This window comes from Mya arenaria, chromosome 17, assembly GCF_026914265.1.
Source record: "Mya arenaria isolate MELC-2E11 chromosome 17, ASM2691426v1".
Taxonomy (NCBI): Eukaryota; Metazoa; Mollusca; class Bivalvia; order Myida; family Myidae; genus Mya; species Mya arenaria.
In genome coordinates, this window is record NC_069138.1 from 23897544 (window position 1) to 23921709 (window position 24166).

The 24166-nt window shown below is 34.8% G+C and overlaps 1 protein-coding gene across 1 annotated transcript; it reads right to left on the bottom strand.

Moving 5' to 3' along the window:
- Positions 1-9577: 9577 nt before the first annotated feature.
- LOC128224919 (lactadherin-like) lies at positions 9578-22191 on the bottom strand. The gene is made up of 7 exons (XM_052935023.1): positions 21737-22191; positions 19342-19453; positions 18443-18592; positions 17604-17729; positions 14103-14296; positions 13393-13539; positions 9578-11280 (listed from the first exon to the last, which is right to left on the bottom strand). Exons 1-7 carry the CDS (start codon positions 22076-22078, stop codon positions 11140-11142), a joined length of 1212 nt encoding a protein of 403 aa, XP_052790983.1. The 5' UTR covers positions 22079-22191; the 3' UTR covers positions 9578-11139.
- Positions 22192-24166: the final 1975 nt, after the last annotated feature.

A 24166-nucleotide genomic window follows, 5' to 3' on the forward strand; every position in this document is an offset into this window, starting at 1 on the left:
TTTGCATACAACTGCCCTCAGACATTTCGAAAATATATAACCTGCAGTGCTAAGCCCCAAAGCTAAAACATTGTAAACAAAGTAACGGTCTTTTCCATTCAAGTACCATGAAAACCCCAAAAACGTTTTGTGGTCCTCAAAAATTTGAATATGGTGGTATGCTGATTTTAAATCAAACGTAAAAATAAAATCTCCCTTTCGAAACATTGGCTTTGCAATTTCTTGGTTTTCAAAACAAAATTTGAACTTGTATAAATGCTTATTGATATGTCTGCAGTCCAATACAAAACGTGCCTTACCAGTTCTGCCAAACGCTACCGTCAGCGGATTCACCACGTGCGGGACGTCAGTCACTTCACTAATGCACTGTTTAGCTAAAAGCTTACCTATCTCCTCATTGACAAAAGGCACGTTATCACGTGCGGACCTATTATTATTCAGTACTACTGTTTCTGGCATTTCCTTAAAAGGTATCTTATAACCATTTTTGACGACGTCTAAAATGTGAGGATTTGCCCCAGCTTCAACCCAATGTGAATAACACGATTTTAACCTACCAACTGGGCTTTCAGCACTCACTTGTACAATTTCCTTGTCGTCTCCTTTACTCAAATTCGAACTACCAAAACTGTTATTTGATCTATCGACATCGCCTACAGCGTTTAGAGAGCATAGCGAATGGCTACTTATCTGTTTGTTGTTATCCGGTACCGCTGCCTGCGCCACCCCGGGACGGTCCGCCACGTGGTCGCATCGCCAATGGCCGGGTTTGTCGCACTGGAAACAAGAGCCTGGGCGCCTGGTCGGGAACGGGACTGGATACGCTGATGACGCAGTAGAAGATAGTGTATACGGCGCGAACCGCCTAGACTTCGCGCGACGCTCATCTTTGAACTTCCGGTCGGCCTTCAGCTGAGCTTTGTATATCTTCTTCTCATCGTCAGAGTCTTCGACGAGAGGATGCGCCTCGTACTCTTGTACAACCTTCCAACCGTGCTCAGAACTGTCTGCTAACTTTATCAACTTTTGTCTATGTTTAAGAAAGTCCATACCTTCCACAATTTTTCCCCGTGCCTTCGCGACAGCGTCATCCGGTTGAGCTGCGGTAACGTCCTGTAGACTGGAGCCCGCTCCCTGCAGCTTGTCGAGCACGTGCGCGTTGGGCTTGAACTGTGCTTCATTGCCTTTCCTCTTGAATACATAAGTATTGTTCGCTGACAAAGTATTCTGAATTTGCGAACTCAAATCCCTTTGCGTTGAATTCAAACGTTGCTCAAATGAAGATAATTTATTGTCAATAAGTTTTTCAATGTTCGATAAAAGCACGTTTTCCGAATCCATGCCGGCAAAATGAACATGTACAAAATTCGATATGAACGGTATGCAATCGTCAGGTAGAATGACCAAATTATCCAATATAATACTGCACGAAAATCTCGTGCATAAACCAATCAATATAAACCAGTACCGCATCAGACAATTTTTACTTCGCTATTCTACGAAACGCTCGTAAATACACATCTCGAACAGTCCACGTAAGTATATTGCAGCTCCGTGTTTCATGCGAAATAAGGTTGGAAGACATTGTTGATATATTGCATGTTATCGCAAGGAAACATAAAATGAGCGTATTATTCATTGTTATAGTTATCATATTCAGCTCTATCGTAGTTAACTTTGTCTTTCCAAGCTTGTTCCGAGTAGCAGCGACGGCAGTACATTCGCTTGGCCAGAATCCGTTTTCTTCTATTTGCTCACAGTCTGATTGATAAACAGTTAGCCATTGCACCACGATGGGTGTTAATCAATTTCACAGAAACAGGTTCGATCTTTCTTAGTTTTATGAACCCAAGTAGGCCTTCGTAATTCGAATTCATTGAGACAACTTCTATGTAGTAACGCTATGATTGCATAAAACAAAAAGTAGTTTATCTTATTTATCATGATAAATACCTGATATTGCGACATGCGATGTATCGACAACATATCTTCGGAGCATTAGTCCCATGCTGTAAATGGTTCTCTAACCTGATATTTCTCGTTGATTTCCTATAAATCCTCAAAACTCGTGAAAAAGAGAATATTACACAATTGATCCAAATCAAAAATATGGACTAAAGATGTCTCAAGAAATAGTGGCCAGTACTGCATATCATCAATGACTTCGAAATTATAAAAAAGGCTCTGCATTTACATAATAAAGCTATGGTAACAACGAGTGTCCTGACGTCAAAAATGAACTGGGTTGAAAATGTTCGTCTTATATAGCGACGTTTTATGCATTCAGCGGTGTTATTCATTAAATGTGTATATATGACATCAATAGAATATCACAGTCGTGGTCATGTCTTACGATTTGTATTATACTTGCATGTTTGTAAATCGATAAAAAAGTTCCGTTTTGAATGACCACTTATGTAATGACCTCAATGCGCCGATTGTTGAAAACTTTGTTAACAACGTAATTAGCGACATCCTTGTTAACTTTTAAACGTGAAATATTTCATGATTTGATGACATAGATAGGAATAAACCTTTTACAGCTGAACTCGTATCCATTTAATTTTAAGAGCACGATTTGAAAGTTAACAACATTGACAGTATTGGGCCGGTTGATCAGACCTTTCATAAAGTTAACAATGTTGTTAATATAATTGTTGTTAGCTTTCATTTTTTTATTGCCCCGGAAGTTTAATGGACACACTTGTGTTTATAAGTATTTGTTACAATATAAAAAAAACACAACTGTTTCAAATGTAATTGTTTTATTTAAAATTATGAGCACATCAGCAAATATTTCACGTACAAAAGTTAACAACGATATCGTTAACCACGTGTTAATTTTAACAAAGTACTAAACAATCGGCCCTTTGTATGATAACATATATAAAGCCTTTCAAACTATAATTGGCCTACATTCTATATACTTATTAGGTATTTGGATATCCACACTGGCATGTCCTGATGGATGGAAGTACCATACGTTTTCTGAAAGGGTTCCAGGAAATTGTTACAAAGCCTTTAACCACAGGGTTTCCTGGGAGGGAGCCGTTCAGCATTGCAAGAGCTATCCTAATAGCAATTTGGCTGACCTCAAAGACGCTCAGGAGCAGGCGTATGTAAAAGCGTATGTAAGAGGTAGTATCATTTAGAAATATACTTAATATTTTCAAACATTTTAACGTATAAAACAGGATGCATGTTTCATTCAGATGTTATTAAATACGTGTTATGCTTGAACTCTGTTGACATTTTAACGCTAATCTTTACTATTATATGGTAATAAGTAAGTAATGACACTGCAAAACCTGACTACGTCTAAGATAACTTTGGTTACCTGTTCTGCAGATGATCTACTTCCGGACCTAACCGGAAAACACGATGGAGTTTGGCTGGGTGCCAGGGAGAGCGGGGAGAACTGGGGAGACTGGGAGTGGGTTGGGGGACGACCCATGGATAAAGATAGTTTTAGCTGGATAGAAGGTAAGAGTTTCGTTTTATTTAAATATACTTCAGTCCATTTAATGTATATGAGCACTGCCACAACAAAACCTATATTCGTTACATGTATTATTGTGGAATGATAAATATAAAATGATTAAAATGTTGTTTTTCTAAAGTTTTTCAGAATGATTAAAAGTTATATAATGTGTTCATGTTTCGTATTTGTGGCATTTCGCATGGCTGGGAACCGATCCCCAAATTGGTTTCTTTTCATGATGTCCATACGAAAAAAGACATTTTAAACAATTGTGATATTCAAATTTATCTTTTTGTTTAGAATAGTAATTACTCTATATAGGATGACGTCAAAATGCTTTCAGAATATGTGTGATCTCAAAAGTACATTCCTTTAAACAAATATTTCTTAAATATGGGATAGTACATATTTCTCAAACTTTAAGGTCGAAAAACAACACACACTCTTTTGTTTAACAATGTCTAATTTTATTTCATTTTTGCAGGGATTTAACTCTTCATGTTCAACGTTTATACTTAAATTAAGCTTAATTGCATTATAGAACCTTAGCACGATTTATTTTGATTATTTATTTATTTATATTATTTATTTATTTTTAAATTTAAAAAAAGGAATAGGCCTACTTAAAAATATCTTTGTATCATATGGTTTTAGACATTTATTTTTCTTAAACATAGAATAGCTCCATATGCATACCCTCATTTAAATACTTATTTATATCCTATTAAATCAATTTACAGGAAAACCAGACCATGGAGGATGGTGGTATCATCATGATACTGAGGATTGTTTGGAAATGAAAAAGACAGGGCTGCTAAATGACTACAAATGCTTCGCGAAAAGGCCGTTTATTTGCAAGATGTCGAATGTTGAGGTCCCCTCCACTACCATTGGTATGTTTATAAGTATTTCTACGTTCAATTGCTTTGGAAGTAATTGTGAGAACATTCTTTTGTGGTTTAAACTTGTTATACCAAAGTGTAAAGCATCTTACTAAAATAATAGGAAAAAGACATATATCTAAACAGATTTTTTTTAAATGGAAATATAAAGTTCTTTTACATCTTTTATGCTCCTTGTTTATGATAAAACTTGTTATACATATAATGAACATTGCAGTATTTTAAATCTATTCTTATTCTCTATCACTTTACCGACAATTCTTAGTCGTATTTATGTCGTAAACTTAATTATTCATTTATACACAGAAATATCTGTTAGAGCAATCCAGTTTCACAAAAATTAAGACGTATTTCAATATGGAAATCTTATAAAAAACAAAACAATTCAAAACATACATAGAAACACACAGCAAAATGAACAATTTAATTGTAATGTTATTTTAAATGCATGTATTGTGCGCATTTCAATTCTCAGCAACATAGTAAGTATAAACATATCGATGAATCGCGTGCAAGCGAAGTGAGTCTGCGTAGTTTTTAGTGACGCATTTGTGTCTGCAACAAAAGATGCCGGCGAAAATGTAAAAAAACAAAAACAAAAAAACACAAATAATTGCATGTACCTTTGTTTGTAGACTCAAACACTCCGCTTAAATAAACATAGAATCATTTTACGTAGAATCATTTTTCGTTAAACCCCTTGCAATTCACCACGTATTTAAAATACAAACTTTATGCTTTGAAGTCACGAAAACACAAACAACAACAACAACAACAACTACAGAACGTGCTGCTGATAAGAACGCGCATACGTCATCAACAGGAGAAAATATTGGTGCCAAGATTGCAGTTGGAATACTTGCCGGCGTCAATTGTGCACTTCTGATTTTTATCGTAGTTGCTATCATTCGCAAGTATGCCTCATTGTTGTGTAATTATGTTGTATTGAAAAATATTATTTAAATATATGATGCACAATGCGAAACACAATACAAGCTATAATTAACTACTATTTTCTTTCATATTTCTGTTAATCACGTGAAATAGTACAGTCACGACCGTGTATATAGAGTCCAGTAAAGGCGTTTAAATTGAAATACAGTCGAAACTCGCCATGGCGAACTCTGTTATCTCGATATTCTGATTATGTCGAACTTTTTTCGAATGTATTTGATTAAGTTATACACTTTTTTTTTAATTTCGGTATATGTTGAATGTTCGTTATCACGAGGTTGTCGCAACGATTTTGAATATGGGAGTTTTGACTGTATTTTAATATATATTGTTTGACATACAAACAATATTTAATAATGAAAAAAATGCAAATTATATGAGTACAGATAAAAAAATATCAGCTTCAATAAATGTTTTAATTGCAATTAATAGCTACGTGGTCACAAATTCCAAAGAAAAAAAGCGCCAATACATCGCCTATATCTTCTCCGTACCTGAAGCCTATGCATTGTGTTTGTTTTTGTTTTTGTTTTGGTCATAAAAGTCAAATGAGTCAAATACAGTAATGCACTAAAATGTAATAATACAGAAATTTACATAAGCCTATAAGTTGATTTTTAATACTAACAGATATATAGCGATGTTCAAAATGCGATATATTCAAAATCTTTTCAGGAGTAAGTCTTAAAGGAACCTGTATGACACCCCAAACGCTGTGTCACCAAGCAACGAGCACCTCTACGATCCTCTCAGCACATCAAACAAGTTAGCTACCACTGAAGTGCTACGCAAGAACAATTCCTCGTCGAAACAAACCAGCGAGATCGATCACATAATGAATTAATTGCTTTTTCGATCCTTAATAGTTGCACACTCACACTTTAGCTTTTTCTGAACTTTTGTAATACGCTTGAGCTTTAGACAACAAAAAATCAACTGTGGTGTTGAATATCATATTCAAACGTACCAGATTTCAATGAAAACCAGTATCTGAAACATACCTGAAGTAATAATATTCGACTTACAAAATAAGTCAATGCAAGAGTATGTAATATTTTGCGTAAATTAACAGTATAACACAGGTTTAAAACACGGATATAAATGGGTAAACTCCTATAAAACGGAACACTCCTTGAAGTTCTGGTTTTGACTTCATTGCAGCTTAGTATTGCATAATAATTTTATGGCTAATATACTACAGGGGAGGGAATTCAGATGTATAATATTTGATTAATTTAAAGAGGATTTTCCCTCCTGCACGCATTGCTTTAACAGTAAAAAAGCTAAGTGGACACAGTATACCAAAAGCATTGTATGTAATATGAAAGCACATACATTCTGTATCATTTTCCATTATTATATACCTCAGAATTTGCAAATGTATATTGGCGTTCATACTCTTTCTTATGATTCTTATTTCCATATAATGCTGTTACGGATATTTGATTTATATATGTACTTTTGTAAGTAGTTTGTCATACTCTCTTTGTTTAAGCTATGATCTGACTTGAAAGAATATTTTCTATACTACAATTGCGCTCACATTCGCTTAAAATTGATGTTAAGAAGCATTATAAAATAACATAGTATAAAATTAGTATGGTTTGTTTAGATATCACTCAGAAGAAATCTTCGCTCAATCCGTTCAGCACTATCAGTGCTAAGATTTTTGTCTTGGAATGACCCATTGTTTGCGTGATTATTTAAGATTGACAGTTTTGACAAACAAAAAATAAAAATGAAAAATGAATTTACAAAATTTTGGGTAAAATATTAGACTGCCAAAAAATAATTAATTGTGAAATAAGACGGCTAAATAACAACCAGATTGTAGTTGCTTATACTTGTCAACAATTGAAAAAAGGGAGTTAAGCAGACATATTTCTTCTTTTAACCCTTAAGCTGCTGATGACAATTTTAAAGGCTTTGCAAACAGCTTGGAACCAGACCAGACGCCGAGTAACTCGGTGCCTGGTCAGGTTCCAAGCTGTTTGCCACGCAAGTCAATATATCCCCAAAATTTTAAGTAAATTGAAAGAAATTTAGAATAAACCAGACAACATTTTTGAGCAGATGACAATTTACCCAGCATGCAAAGGGTTAAAGCTGTGTTTCTTATGGGGATTATCTTTATATCATTACAAATGCACTTTAATTTTAATTTAAGCTCACTCTTATGAAGTGAAATCAGTATTGAATGAAGAAGAAAATGATATGTATGTACGCAAGGTATTTATCCGACTTGGTGTTATGTGCAAATACATTGGTCGAAACATATTGTTGTTTTCAGTAAATAAATTTCACCTTTACATAGTTAGGATTAGGGTTAAGAAACCCTTTAAAAAATTGTAAAACAATATTGAGAATTATATTTTTTAGACATCCGAAGTCACCATTCACAGTTGGACCAGACATCTTATTTACCCTTTCATTTTGAATGACCCATCATATTACATAATGCTATTGTGTATCTGTATGTGTGTGTATGTGCCCTGTTATTATATTTTGTAAAATAATTGAAATTAAGGGCCCTAATTCCATTGTATTTTTTTTATATGACTGTTGGTCGAACTTTTCCTAGATAAAATCCCCTGAAATATTTTTACCCAGTGTATGAAGGATTGCTTAACAAAGGCTTGAGCTAGAAAGCGGACAGATTGAAATTTGTCAGATTTTGACCACTCGGGAACAATAACTTCAGATCAAATAATTCCATCCGGCTGTTGATCGAATTTAGTCTAGATATAATGTTAATAAATGTTGTTATAGAGATTGGTAAAATTGGAAAAAAGAATTTTATATCAGAGAGGAAAATGGACACGTTACACGGGCGACGACATTACACGTTACAGCAGTTGTTCTTTAGTTCAACTGAAATAAGAAATAAGTGACATATTTTGCAATGATTGATTAATGAAATACATTTTAATGTTGCACTCTCACAGATTGACAGTTTTGATTTTGTTAGGTTTCTTTTCCTAAAGCATTAGTAACGGTATAGGGAAAACAACAATCATCTATCAAATATGAATATAGGAGAATTCGATCTTATCTTGAGTCTGTCTTGTCAATATATCGTTGGTATCCAGACACTCAAGCAAAAATTGGCTCATTCCCAGACAAAGAAAACGTTGTCAAGACGGTCATTCTTTGAGAGTTTAGCTTTGAGGGGACTTGCTCAATCTTTTGAACCATTTTATTCCCGGAAATGCATCCGCAAACACTTATTTTCTAATTGTTTTCCTCTTTGACAGTAAAATTGCAGAAACAATGCAATAAAAACACAAAAACAAAACAACAGCAACATATTCTTGCCGTAATGAGATACGCACACATGCTGGTACAGTCAAGAACAAATTAGAATACTGACGCTTTCACTACTTGGATACGGCTACTAAGACTAATACAACTGGTTTATGTTTCAACTTTTATCAAATGCATTGGAAACATCACTTGATCATTTCCATCAACAAATAATGTTTCTTTATTTTGCTGAATTGTGTTACTAACGGCATTCAAAATTGTGTTCAAAGACAGTTTTTGAGCGATTTTCAACATTTGTCTAAGGGTTTTAGCTGTCAGTACTTTAGTTTTTACACCCTTGCCGTGCCTTTCTCGTAATTAAATTGTTTTTGTCGTAAAAACTGCATTTTACCTACCATGTGCGAGTTCCTTTAAATACTTAAAATATGTTTTTGTTTGTTTATTCACACAAAACATGCAAACGATATCAAAATGTTATGGAGTCGCCACGCATCTCAAAGCACATAACAAATTATTTAAAGTGGGAAGTAAAACTACGTAAAATATTCAACAAACAACAATTTTTCTTCAATACTTGGTTTTCTCCCATGGGGGTCGAATAACTAAATCTGATGAATAATGCACAAACCATTTAAAAGCTGTAAGTGTCAAAATTATCTTAAAATGTCATGAAATCGAATTCAGAACAGAATGAACTAAAAATAATTGGACGGATATTTGATGACCAATAAATATTTGATAAGATCAAATAACATTTATTGAATAACTTCATAAATAATGCGAGGAACAATTTACTACCTTCCTTTTTTTAGTTTTTCTAACATAATCTTAATATCGGTAGCACAGTCTGTGCAAATAACACCTTCGCTATTACATCCAACGCTAAACAAACGTATTTGTTATTATGTTTGCGTGGAAGTCGCCAATGAAAAATATTGAAAATTACACACACGTATTATATGAAACAAAGCAATGATTTAAAGTGCAGAATATTTATTGTGTCGTGTTGTACAATGATTGCGAAAATTCCATAATAAAAAAGTATGTTGCGTGTTACTTATATGTACATGTGAAATGTGTCAGACATCATACCAACATCCAACATGATCAAATGTTAAAAAGACTTAGTTGAGATAACAGTGATAAACATATCTTCAAAACATGTATTAGAATACAACCTACATTTCGAATACAACCAACATTTTAAGCCAATGAATCGATAGTTAGGCAATCATTTAGTACTAGAATAAATCATTAAGAATATCACCTTTCGCAGGTGTTCGCATTCTGTCACTCATCCGATACACACTCGCTGCATCAGATTTTGCGTTGCTCATGTATCAGACAATAAAGTTGTAGTCTCAGTCAATTATATGACCTGAAGTATTTTCTTCATGATTAAGAAAGCTAATCTAATAATTCGAATGTTTGTTCCATAAAAGATATCAAATCAGCACCAAACGCTATATTTTACGTCCAAGCGACGAGTTATCTTATTCCTTCTGGTGTTCACGTGATCAAATTTATTGACATCGGTCACTGATACAATCAATTTGTATGTCCATTCTTAATAAAATGTGCCAAAACATAAACATCAACAGATATCAATTTGATATTATTCACTCTTTTGACATTTATGGCCCCTTCTTACGTCCAGATTAAACATCAGTGCGCAGAGGGCTGGGAAACAATTTGAACGATGTGATTTCCGAAATGTCGATACGTTTGCATACCTTTCGAAATGTTTTACTAAAATAGAACAATGAAATGTCATTTTATATCCTGTTTGCAGTATATGATAAAAAGAAAACGTACTTGATTCATTGACCGATCGCAAATATTTCACCTCGTGAACACCGAAAATAATGATTTCTCTCGTGTCTACGACACTCGTGAAATATAGCTTTTGGTGCTTGCTCGGTGAATATATTGCGATCTTCCACTTAAAGACCCTCTATTTATTTGGACGTGTGTGCAGTCATATATTTCAAAACCTTGAAAAAATGAAATAATCATTGTTATTTGACTAATAAATCTCTAAGATATAAATACATCTGTGAACGCACATAACCAACACTTATTTCAACAAAATATTTCAGAGACAATTCAAGCCCGTCACTGTGTTTTGCACAGTTTCTTTTAATGCCCCCACAACAGAGGACATATACATATGCCATTGTAAGTCCATGGGTACTCACGTGGGTGATCCCGTCCAAAAGTATTTTGGGAACTTGTGTCGCTCAAAACTCCAAAAATACTCAGCCAAGAGCCAAGAACCCTTGGCGGAATGTGATCTTGCTGATGAAATGGTGAATCTCGGAGTTTGTTTCCCACTTTCGCTTTGTTTAACCAGAGTCACTTCCCTTACATTTCATTGTTCAACTGGGGTTTGGTTTGCTGTTTTAAAAAGTATATCAATATCATCATTCTGATGTTCATTTATGGAGAATGGACAAAAATAATGGCCTTTGTGTTTGGGACAGACGCAGCATATTGGGGCATCCGTGTCCTATGGACACATTTCTAGTTCCAATAAATCTAATAGCATCCGAGTATGTCGAATCGTAGACTGATATGGTGGAACCATGTTTGTGGGTTAATGCGCACACACTTTGCAGTGATTTGGTTGGGCAACAGGGATGTAACAACGGTATCTTGGTCTGTATTTCCCTGAAACACCTGAAAATACAAAAGTCTACATGTCGTATGAAATTGAACCACATACAATTGAATTCATTATTGAAAAATAATAATGACGCTTTCTAGTGGTCAAACAATATCAGTGTTTTAACACGGATTTCTGAAGTGAATCATGCAGTAAATGTGTGTAATCATAGTCTCAAGTTACTTAGTTGTGGCCAAAATTTACTAAGTTGTGGCCACAAAATAAATTAGGAGTTGCGGATGCCACCTCTGTGCCATCGTATTAAACGCGTTACATGTACAATAGATAAAAAATACATTCAACATCCGTTGCTCGATATCCCAGGTACCGACCAAAATACTTCGAGCGTCGCGAATATCGAGCCAGACGGGAATGCTTTCTAAAGTAATTTTTGTTTTGATACGTAAAATTAAGTCATGATCACCTTGTTAATGTTTCAGACACTATTGAATATGTTCATGAAAACCTTTAATTGAAACACACGAACATTATGCCAAAGTTTAAACGAATTAAAAAAAAATGTTATGTTAATTTGAACATCTTCATTAACGAATTCTGAAACTAAATGAAACACATGGAGCTATTGCACCAGTTTAAATACACTTCTTGTAAGTTGAACCTTGTACACTTAAAAAACATTTTTGAATACCTTAAAAATACCAAAACAGCAACTACTTATTAAGAAACCCTGCAGTAGTATTTTGCTGAAATATTGTAATACGTACAGATCATGTTCACGCGTTGACTTTATCTACGATAGTAAACATTTGAAGAACTGTATCGTTGTATGCGTTGTAACGCCGCATAGCAGCATCGCCGCATAAACGTGTTTTATTTTCGTTTATGCGGTGATTTTCAACTCATAAACAGGGCGACCACGTTTATGCGGCGGCGCTCAGCGCATAAAGCAGAAATTGCTTATAACTTTTAACCATTTATTATAAAGCTAAAAAAAATAGCGTTCTAATATTTCAACAAAAATGGTGGTGATGACGTTGAAGATAATGATGTTGATGATGATGATGATGATGATGATGATGATGATGTCCGCTCGTCCGTTCCGAAATCTTGTGACATGGGAGTCTCCAGAGTCACTTACATTTATTCGTTGGTGTAAGCTGTGTACCTGCTTTAATTATTTTTATTTTTATTGTTTCAGTGAAGTCATAAATATGGCCCTTTATTCAGTCTAAATTAAGATATTCTTTTCAGAATAATTTTAGTGCTCACATAGCTCCTATCCTACCACACATAGAGTCACCAACTTTACACAAATGTCAACTGGCATGTGAAGTTGTGCACACAAGTTTTCATTTATATATACATATAATAATGACACTGTTATGGTCCTTTACCTAGTCAGTAAAAAAAAAATGTTATTTTGTGGCACTCATTGCCCTTTAGCACCCATTGTTTTTTTTACAACTTTGCTTATTTTACGTAATGGTAGCCACTGCCCCCACCCCACCCCAGCGTGAGTTTGGGGGCTAGCTGGGGCTTTTCCAGGGATTGGGTGCAGTTGTTACGAAACACATGTGCAAAACTAGTGACTCATTGCCCTTTAGCACCCATTGTTTTTTTTTACAACTTTGCTTATTTTACGTAATGGTAGCCACTGCCCCCACCCCACCCCAGCGTGAGTTTGGGGGCTAGCTGGGGCTTTTCTAGGGATTGGGTGCAGTTGTTACGAAACACATGTGCAAAACTAGTGACTCATTGCAATGGACATTGGAACAAATAAAGTTTGATTTTTTTTTATATCAGTCATTTCAAACGTTTTCGCAGAAATATCAACTGGTTTGGTTAACATTTAAACCGATCTTACTAAATCTTTGTCAGAATTTACGTCTCGCAATGTGACACAAACAACTAAGTCCGATCTTGATGAAACTTTATCAACCGCTATTGTACTAGTATGTGTTTTTATTGTGTTTTTTTTATGCATGCCTTTTTGTCACATAAGAAAGTCCTGTTTATGCGTTGAAATCACCGCATAAACGTTGTCGATTTCGCTTATGCGGCGATGCTGTTATGCGTCATTACAATGCGTCCATCTTTTACCCATGTGGCTTAGGGCTAAAACAAACATAGTTAAGCTTCGTTACATTAGACATTATAATGTTTACCATTTCTGTTCCATCTGTGCTTAGAAACGTAGTGAAGTTGTCACAGTTTTGACTATACTGGAATTTGTATGACGTAACGTACTGTGGGTTGCTAGGCCGACCCTGTAGAGCGATGCCTGTTACGTGTACCATACTATTAAACTCGACCTGCAAATGCAAAATGAAATGAAGAACTCATTTGAACTAAGGCACTTCTTATTCAGGCTATTATTCCGGAAACATTTTGTTACCGTTAAAGATGCACTATTACTCCCAAAGCATATTAATCACAGTTAATACAATTGTGGTAATATAGCAGAAATGATAAATAAATGTCAAAAACAATGGTTCTTATGAATTATAACGAGTTAAATTTGAAAGAAATGCGCAGAAAACACGGTATTTCTACCTTATGATAATATAGTAGATCACAGAAAATATTTTAGCATTCACCAATTATTTATATTTTCTGCGTTTTCAGCTATTTAATACACGGTTATAATCTTGTTATCAGTAATAGGTGTTTTCCATAAATGCATAATTAAGTAAGTATTGAAAGGTTTATCACTCAAACTGTATGGTTGGTATACATGTGTATTCCTTGATTTTGAATAAGAGTGTTACTTAAACTTTTTTCTCCGATGTAACAACCATAAAATAAGTTTTAATATACGTATTAAATTCGACGACAATTTGTAATAAAGTATAATTAATAAAACATAAACACAAACCTGAATGAATTGGTTTATGTCATTTTCTGCAGCGCACCAAGAGCCAGAAGTCGTCAATGAAGGCTGTGTGTTTAGTCGTGCACCCGGAGCTCGACATAGAACGTTAATATTATCCCAAACCGACGACACTGACAGCTGGGAATCGAGCACTGGGCTGGCCCCGTTAACAAGATACTCGCTGTTTACACAAAGAGCTGTGAAACCGTTGACATACGTTATATATTTTAGATAAATATGTCAATATAATATATGTTTGTTACGGATCAAAATAAAATAAGTTATAACAAATAAAATATTACCATAATAATAAATTTTTAATGATGTTTATAGCACTGAACTTATCATCAGGAATATACATACAAAAATAGCTGGTATGCGTGCAAGAGAATTCAAGTCTATATAAGTCAATATAAGTATAATTTCTGAACAATTCCCAAAACAAAAGTCCAACAGCACATTTGTGTAAATTATATCACCAATACTATTCTATGATTTACAGGATATTTATTACCTGATCAATTTGCAGTATTAACACCGCATAATTCGTTGCTTTGTGAAGAATACGTCAACTATTGTTCTGGCACATGGTTGTTCTCACCAAGGCGAACCTAGTTCGATTCTCGGCGTGGGTGTATGTGAGTTTGGTAAGTGGTCACAAAGCCGGACATGTGGTTTTCTCCGGATACTATGGTTTTCCCCACAAAACAAGACCACACTCTCTTGCTACATAGTGCAAACGAGAGTGACTTAGTAAAAGTTATCATAACTTTCTTCACAAATGTTGTAAAATATCTAATGTTTAAACGTTGTCAGTCTCAAATAGAAACTGCTCTGCTGAATACTGAATGTATTGTTTGATACCAAAGGATCAATTATCGGATACTACTGATTACAAATATAACACTGTCAGAGCGGCTTAGACAAAACAAATAAGCAGTCATCAGTTGATATTTGCACTTATCATTAGGGCATTACTTCCCGTCTTAATAATACATAAAATAAAGTATAATTTGCCGCCTTCGATTCAACAATGATGTCACAATGAAGACGTAATTCCTTTCTCTATTACTACTATTTTGAAAATGACATTCATTTTTATTAATATCAATATAAAAACAGATACATTTAGTTTGTTTCAGTGTAAGATCAAAGGTGATAAAGAAGTCTGTTTAATCCATTGAAATACTTACTTAAATAGAGGATACTTATTTGTTTCGTATCAACATAACTCACCGAGTGAGCACCAAATGAAATGTTACTTGTTAAACATTCATCTTTAGTGTTCGTGGGGTGAAATATATTGCAATCTTATAACGAATCAAACATTTTCTTTTCTTTTCATGATATGCCTTAAATTTGAGTTAAAGGTCATTTGATTGCACTTGTTTATAAAAACGCGCCATTTGTATGCACACGTAACGTCAGTTCGGTACGAATAGTGTCCAAGTCCAGTGCACGCTGAAGTTTGATTTGGAAAAGAGAGCGGACTAAAATATCAAAAAGTGAAAATATCAATTAGATAATTTCACTGTTTTAAATAGTAAAACTTTTAATTTCTGTTTTACTGGTCAATTTCTATAAACCACCGGAAAATAGATAATATAACTACGATCTTTGTTATAGAAAATTTATTTTATTCAATGTCACAGAAAGAACTTTATTTACTCGTAGAATTCACTCGTAAAAAACCCGTCTGTGTGCACTGCATCATACGATTTTTAAACTGAACACGTAATTCAATGTGTATGCACGTAACATTTTAAAGTTACAGACATAGACATATTCATCGGCTCAGTGACTTTCACCATAATTGAAGCGATCTTAAAACAGTATTAGTTTACATAAGTACTGGTCTCACAGATTGACCGTTTTGTCTTTTTATTTTTGTTTTTGTATCTGAATCAGCATATTTTGGTATCAATGCCTTCAATTCCGTTATATAAGTTAACTCACAATGGAACATATTCGTATTGTCAAGAAAACTGCTGCAAAAAAAATCTAAAAGCGTTAGTAACGCTCATAGCTATAAAACTATCAATGTCCGAACGTAAATATGGAAATCTGCGATCTGGTCCTTTTCCAGCAATCTTTTATCATTGATATTTACGCGCTTTAAGGCTATTCCAAACTTTGAATTTGCTAAGGTAATCTTTGTCAGATCATTCGGAACTCCTCGGCCATTTTTTATCAAATTAACCTCAAATGTATGCTGGTACATCAGTGAATGTAGTTCGTACGATTTTGAATTATATAATTAATAAATGTATTGTTCTAGCTTGAATTATTTAAATCTAAGTTTAAATTAATTGTCAGTAAAGTGTATTACAACAAAAATAATTCAGATTCATTCCCAAGAGTTAAGTCTTTAACTTTAAGTGCTAAATTTGAATTACAACGCGATCTACTTGAAGTGTAGTTTAAGTGTACCGATTTCGAACATCGAAAACCTTCCATATACATCTGAGGTTGTTTTCGTGGAAAATGGCCAAGGAGTTCCGAATGTTGTTGGAAAGCTATCTGTAGCTTGACTGAATCGTACCTTTTAAGAGTTGGAACAGTTGCTTCAGCTTGTTTAAGTCGATTATATGGGGGGACGCCCTCTTACTCCCAAATGTGATTTACCACAATTAATACAATTGCTTTAATATACCAAAAAGGGTTAATAAATGTTTGAAAAGAATGTTCGTATGAAGGATCCCGAGTTTAAATTGAAAGAAAGATGCAGAAAACTTGGTTTTACTACCGTATGAGACCAAAATAGATCACAGTAAATCTTTTAGCACTTTACAATCATTTCACATTTTTTGCGTTAACATCTATTAAATAAACGGTTACAATCTTTTTACAAGTAAATAATATTTTCTATATCTTTTTTAGGAAGAAGTTAAAGGTCTATCAACCAAATTGATTTTTGTTATTCCTGACGTGGGCTTGTGTATGTATTGATTTGAACATTTTTTTTAATTGGCTTCAAATCAATACTTTCTCCGCTGAGTTATTCACTTTTAATTGTTTAATAATTGATAAGCTGTTTGTATTTTGACTAACTTTATCTCTAGTGAACGAATGAACCAGTGGACTGATCGATCGAAGGCGGTAGTCTAATCATTAATGGCTATATAAATGGTGTTTTTTGTGGTATTTGAACAGTCGTTTCTTTTATTCAGCGTTTGAAACTAGGATTGTGTTTGAATTTTTGACTTGTCCCCATAGTTTTCAATGTCTTTTGTTATTAAATGATGCAACCAACTTTGTTTTGCATTCACCAACAACTATCCCAATGTCAGAGAGGGAGACAACATGTATTATCATTTGTCTTTGATTCAACATCCATCAGAGATCGTGCGTTCAAGCGCCATGATGTTGTTAAACTTTCAATGAAAGAACATTGGAATTCCGATGTTTTTACTCATGACATTGTCTCTATAAAGATTCCCATAATGTAAGAACTGTCTTCAAAATCAGTCTTAAATGAATACGTATAAATAAGCAGCCACCTACCTTCAACGCACAAGTGTTCTGTTGAATTATATGATGTGAGAGTTCCACATTTACATCTACCGCTAAGGCACTGGGCGTTGATGGGTGCACACACTGCATCGTCATTACACTCGAGTTTAAAAATGGCTGCAATAAAATATGCTTCTTTTACGAGATCTGTGGTCTAATTTTAACCCACTCGACTGCCAATCGAAGGATCGCGAGAAACGCGACATACCATTTTTATTGTGTTAATCAATTGTGTTTGAACTGAACATCATGGGAATTTATGGATATCATATACGTCAAACGATAAAAATGCACTTCTTCCAATCTGAAGCGTTGCCTATTTGAATTGAAATGTTTTGGACATTTAATTAATACTGTATAACCTAAAACACCTGAGTGTCATACTAGAAGCCGCAGGTTTGATCCACGAGCTAACCGTAAGAGTGGCTTTATCTGTTTCATAAAATTGTTGTGCTTTTAGTCATTCAAGCTATGCGGTTACCACATGTTTTGCTTCGCACTGAGTCTAACTGGGGAAGGTGAGATGTCAAACAATATTGCAGTCGTTATGTCGCGGACTCATATTTTACACAAATGATAACTTAATCGTTGTTAAAGATATTTTCATAGTTTATACATAATAAAAAGCGTTTCTTTAGAATAGTTAACTGACACAAGTCACTTTCTTTTCTACAAAGGGTTTTTGAAGTAGCTTGTTATATTTCTATTTGATCAATCAATATTATGAGTTAAACATTTACAAAGGTTTCCAAATATATTTGATGTACAACACAATTTGGATTTCCTAAAAAGTAATTCCTTAGGTGACAAATAGGTAAAAACAAACATACGTCTGCATCTTTTAATCACGGCGTTCCACTTCAGATCGTTACCGCACGTTGCTGTCCCTCCATCCGTTTCCCAGGCATTGCAACTGACGGTGTTAATCGAGCCGGCTGTTCTGGGACCATTTAGCTTTTCCGGAAGTGGACAAACAGGTCCTGGTAATGGAACATATAGGTTTATTTGTGTCGTTCGAATAAATACAACAGACAAAGCTAAAATTGGCAAAGCAAATTCTATACTTAAGGGCAAAAAAATAAGTTTACACGTCACGCGATCTTTATTCCAAAGGTAAAATTAAAACGAAGCATATTGATAACAAAACGGCTTTTATATAACTTCTTTAGTGTATAGTCTTTGCATGTTCATGTACAACAAATATACTAGTCTAGCTTTTCACCAAAGCACGAGCCTGCTATACCTATAAGATTTAAATTTAAATTATATATAAGATTGTCCTGGTCATTATACACCATATTCATACGTATACACATTACACATGTAAGCATGACGTAAAACACAAAAAGTAGTCCTCTTTTGCGCATCCACGTGTGGTTGAAATCTCTCTCACGCAGTGATCTCCCTTCGCGAGTTCAGATGACCTCTGCCACCTCATACGAAAATACTATTAGCTCAATTTCAGCTTTGTATTTAGTTGTTGAAATTTATATAGTGTTTTTACAGGTAAGAATACAATACTATATAAAATATCCATTAAATAACTTAAAATTTTTAATACAAAAATGAAGACTAAAAATAAAACCAAACAATATCTTATCTTGACGTGATTTGCGTGGTGGCAGTGATTACTTTACAGCAAAGAGGTGTAACCATTGTGTGATGAGTTTCGAATCGTTCTTGTAATTCCTAAATTTGAGTTCAAGTTAAAGAGGGTATAATTACTTACCGGATACATTTAAGCACGTATACGAACAGTCAACCGTGTTCCCGTCTGCAAGGCGTCCAGGAATGCACACTTGGTTGTCACCACAGGGGCGGCCATAACAGTCCGGCTCCAACTAAAAAACAGTTATAAATATCTTCGTTAGATGAGTTGCGAAGCGTTCGAGGTTCTGTCAGCGAAGAGCCTTGGTAATACATCGTTACTACAATAGGAGCGGCCGTAACAACCGTATGAAGTTCAAATTAAAGCTCCCTAGGATAAAATACCAGTCGTTTTAGGTACTTTCAGCATTTGGTTACATCGGTGTTACAGCAAGGAGATGAAGGCTGAGGGGGGGGGGGGCAGAGTAATAACTGGAAACAGTATGCTATTCGCTTGTATAACTTTCTTGCAATAGCATTTATCAGTTGTAAATTTTGTAAAGTACCGGACTGAAGATATTATTTCTTACGAAAGGTCTAGCCAAATGTGGCCTTACCGTAGGTGTTTTGTTGGTCATTTCATTAAGACAAACTTAATCACACCCTTCAACTTGAGTTTTATATAATTTGTCCAGGTGAACTTGTTTTCCCTTAACTAACGCTTAGCAGTGTAGATATATATTTAGACAATTTCAAAAACATCATGACAAATGTTCTGAAGACAGAGCAAAACTTCGCATATTGAGTACACATCTTAGGATTCGAACTGATGACCTAAATTTGTTCATAACGTTGTTGGCATGTTGACACAGAATCATTATTTATCGACACATATTTTAATTTAATAACATTCAAAACGTTATAATGCATTTAAAAGTAACCTTTTGAAAGGTTACCAAGAAAACACATTCGGTGTTTAAAGTAATCAGATAGTGGATGATCGAAGTGTATCTATGACAACTGTATCAATCCCAATTGTAAATCAGCTTCGGCTTGGTTTTAAATTCCCGTTAGCCTTGCAATCTGAACAAACGTATTTTAAAAATGTGGTATTTTGATACGCACTATTTTAATTTTAGATTCCGAAATGTACCAAGAGCCAAACTGTATTCATAGGATATTGTGTAAGCAATGGTAACGGTTTGCCTGGCCGACCTCTTTGCTCCGCCAGAAATGTTTATTCTACTTAAAATGTTAAGCCCACTTGCGATACTTGTAATTTAATAATACGGATACTCATTGAAGTAAAATAACATTTCAGGCTGCCTAGCTGTGACTCTGTTAAATAGACTATCAACTTAGCGGTACAAGGCTGCCACGCTGGTAGACTGCTATTGTCACGCCTGTCACTGCCAAGCGGCCATGCTAATAAGTTAAAGCTGCTTTGCTGCTATGCTGCCATGCTACTAACTACATGCTACCAGACCGCCACGCTGTTAGGCTGCTATATTCACGCTGCCAGACTGCTATGCCGTAACGCGGCTAACTTCACACTGCCATGTTGCTGGGCTGCTATCTTCACGCCGCTACGCTGCCGCGCTGTGAGGATGTACATTTTACTTTGCCACGCTGCCAGGCTGCCAAACTTCAAGGACATCACGAAATGACGTTTTTTGTTATATAGGTCTCAACGCAAGGAAAGAAAACAAAGCAGAACCGTAAAACACCAACAACAGCTAAATCCAAAAACAATGTGTTCACTTTTGTTAGAGTTTTAATCGTTATGTTCAACCTTAAATATGGCCTTCCTTACTTTTCTGGTTAAATCGGCGGCGGGGAATGACAGCTTGCACAATTTTTAAACAATCGAAAATCTTTATAGCTAGTTTCCGATTCTCCTTTGTTTTATTCCCTTTATTTTATTAAGTATTTAACAATGGCCAATGGAATTCCTAGTTCAGTTTCTATTCCTTTATATAATGACCAGTACTAAACTTAATTGCATTCTGTTCAGTTATGTAAAGTCAGGATATTTTTAGACGGTCGAAAAACCCCTACATCTTTGTCATCTCATGTCGTGTTTTCAACGAATTTAATTACCTTGTGTAAATACAGAATGATAAGAAAAGGAATTAACCGGTATAGCAATCAAACAGTATTAATAATACGAAAGACCAAAAGTTTAAAGCTGCCCTCTGACAGACTTACCATTTTAACAACTTGTTTTCATGCATAGAGCAAATTATTGCGTTAATATCTGCAAACCAATGATATATGATTGCTTACAGAAGATCAGATGGTAGATTTTCATATTTCCGTTTGAAAATTATTTTTTTATGGTTTAAACCGTTACTTACGGTTAAAGAAAAATGCATCATTTTTTGAACTTTAATATAAAAATCTGCGATCTATTTTATTTTTTCAGCAGTTTATATTTATGACTAGTTTCCATGGATTTTCGTAAAAACATTAATGACAGTATTTATTTTAGTACAGATTCACAACTTTTGATTTAAAACTCTTAACATAACTCTTACCTCAGAAGAGAACCAGTCCAACTCCGAGTACAAGAGACTTCTCCCTGACTGACTGATTCCATCCGTTAACGTGTCTCTACTTAGGTTACACTTTTTGCTGACGTAATTAAACGTTAGAGATCTGCATGGTTTCCGTTGGACACAAAACCGCCAACATTGAATGACATCAAATGCTTTTGAAGACCAAATGATCGAGGAAGATACACCGGTTCCACGTAAAACGTTGTCCGATACGTCAACGCCATTGCCAGGGCAATTGTCAGGCAATGAAACATTCGTCCAAACCAACAACAAAACCGCATAAAGTAATACGAAAAACAATATTTGAACAGTCATTTTCATGGTTTAACAATAAGCTACACGCTACAAGCTGTAGGTGCACTATAATTACTTGAATGATGAGTTCGTGATCGGAAAGCCGTTTATGGAACTTCCAAGTCCTGCACAGTAGTGCGAAACTATCATAAAGCATCTAAATGTGTCATATTTATGGCCACATTTTAAAGTCCGTTGCACATTTAGTTCATCTAATTTGTATTATTCATGGATTTAACGCGGGACAAAGTAACTATATATGGATAAACATGGATCAATATAACAGTTCTCGGATAACATATGGACCAATGTTCCTGTGTATTGGATTTGGGATAAAAACAATATGATCTCCGATTTGTTTCAAATGTACATGGATTATTTATTTTGGTCTTTTGAGTTGAGATCTGGAGGGATTGTCGACATTTGTCGAACCTTTGATTTATCATTCAATACGTTATTCGCAAACCATTGCAATTTCCCCCTATCTTAGATACTAAAATAATCGGAATCGTATGCAGTATACACGGAAATACTTAAAATATGGATAGAAATCCATTTTAGACCATTGGCATTTCCGGCTTTACATTCATAAGATTAAATGTAGTTCGTTACAACTTAATATGCAAACACTATTTTAATTAAAGACTTTACCGTGTCTCGCCTGACTACATGCATTGAACCGACAGGAAATACTGCCAGTTCTACTTTAAGTAGAGAATTTAAGGTTCTTATCAAAATCACCCTTTTTATAAGTGTTATAGAACAAGCAATGCCTTTTAATCGTTATACTTGTGTGCCACAGATAGTTCTAAAACAACAGATATATCTCCAAAACTGGCGATCTGCACTCGGAAAACAATAACAATACCTGTCATTGAACAAAACAAGGTTTCGGATGAGATTTACACAAAAGAGAACGGTACCAAATCGTAGTTTTGATTAATACAGGTCATTAAGTGAGTCGGTAAGCATGGTAAGAACATGCATTGTTTATACGAGATATTTTAATACAGACATCATTTTCATTCAGATCACGCGTCAACGTAAACAAACAATTGCTCTACGGCGCACATGGTCGTTTTTATTCTCAAAAATAACCTTGAACATATAGAAAACAACTCACCGAATCGAGGACGTTTTTTTAGCCCAAACGAACAAGGTCGTTTTTTTTCTCAAAAATAACCTTGAACACATAGAAAACAACTCACCGAATCGAGGACGTTTTTTAGCCCAAACGAAGAACACGAAAACCTGGACGCACTTGACATTATTGACCTTGTAAATATCTAAATATGGCTACAAACTTTGAGAGCATGATAACATCTCTGAGGAAATCATATCTCTATGAAACCATGAAAGCCAAGTGAGCCAAAACAAATTGATTTCTGTAATCAGCTTCTATAAATATTTTGTTCTAAATGCTTTATAGCTTTCTCAACGGTGTCATTAGAGAAGTGCAAACTTTTTAAATGTCATATTTAAATAAGCGCAATAAAGCATTGGTGAGGCTTGACTTATATTATTGAAATATAAATGATTGAGTGTTGAATGGGGACGTGCCGGGCAAATTGTAAAACACCGCTTAATTCTGTAATTAAGTTAAAGTTAGTTGAAATGTTCAATGATTGGTCAATATTTATGCAATTTTAACTGTTTACCAATTAGATTGCTTGCATGTGCAAACTAACCAACAGATCAGTTATCCAGTTTAATAAATCTGGCCATCGATGTTAATGGTAATTTGTGTCCCTACCGACCGATTGTTCAAAACTTTTTGTAAGTTAACAACGTTGTTTACATCATCGTTTTTGACTTTCGAATAGCTACTGCTATAAAAATTTAATGGATATGCTTAAGACAAGCGACAAATTTCAATAACATTATGTAAGAGGTGATCGAGCACTTTGCGACAAGTTCCAACGTTATGTGAGAGGTGATCGAGCACTTTGCGACAAGTTCCAACGTTATGTGAGAGGTGTTCGAGCATTATGCGACAAGTTCCAACGTTATGTGAGAGGTGATCGAGCATTATGCGACAAGTTCTAACGTTATGTGAGAGGTAATCGAGCATTATGCGACAAGTTCCAACTTTATGTGAGAGGTGATCGAGCATTA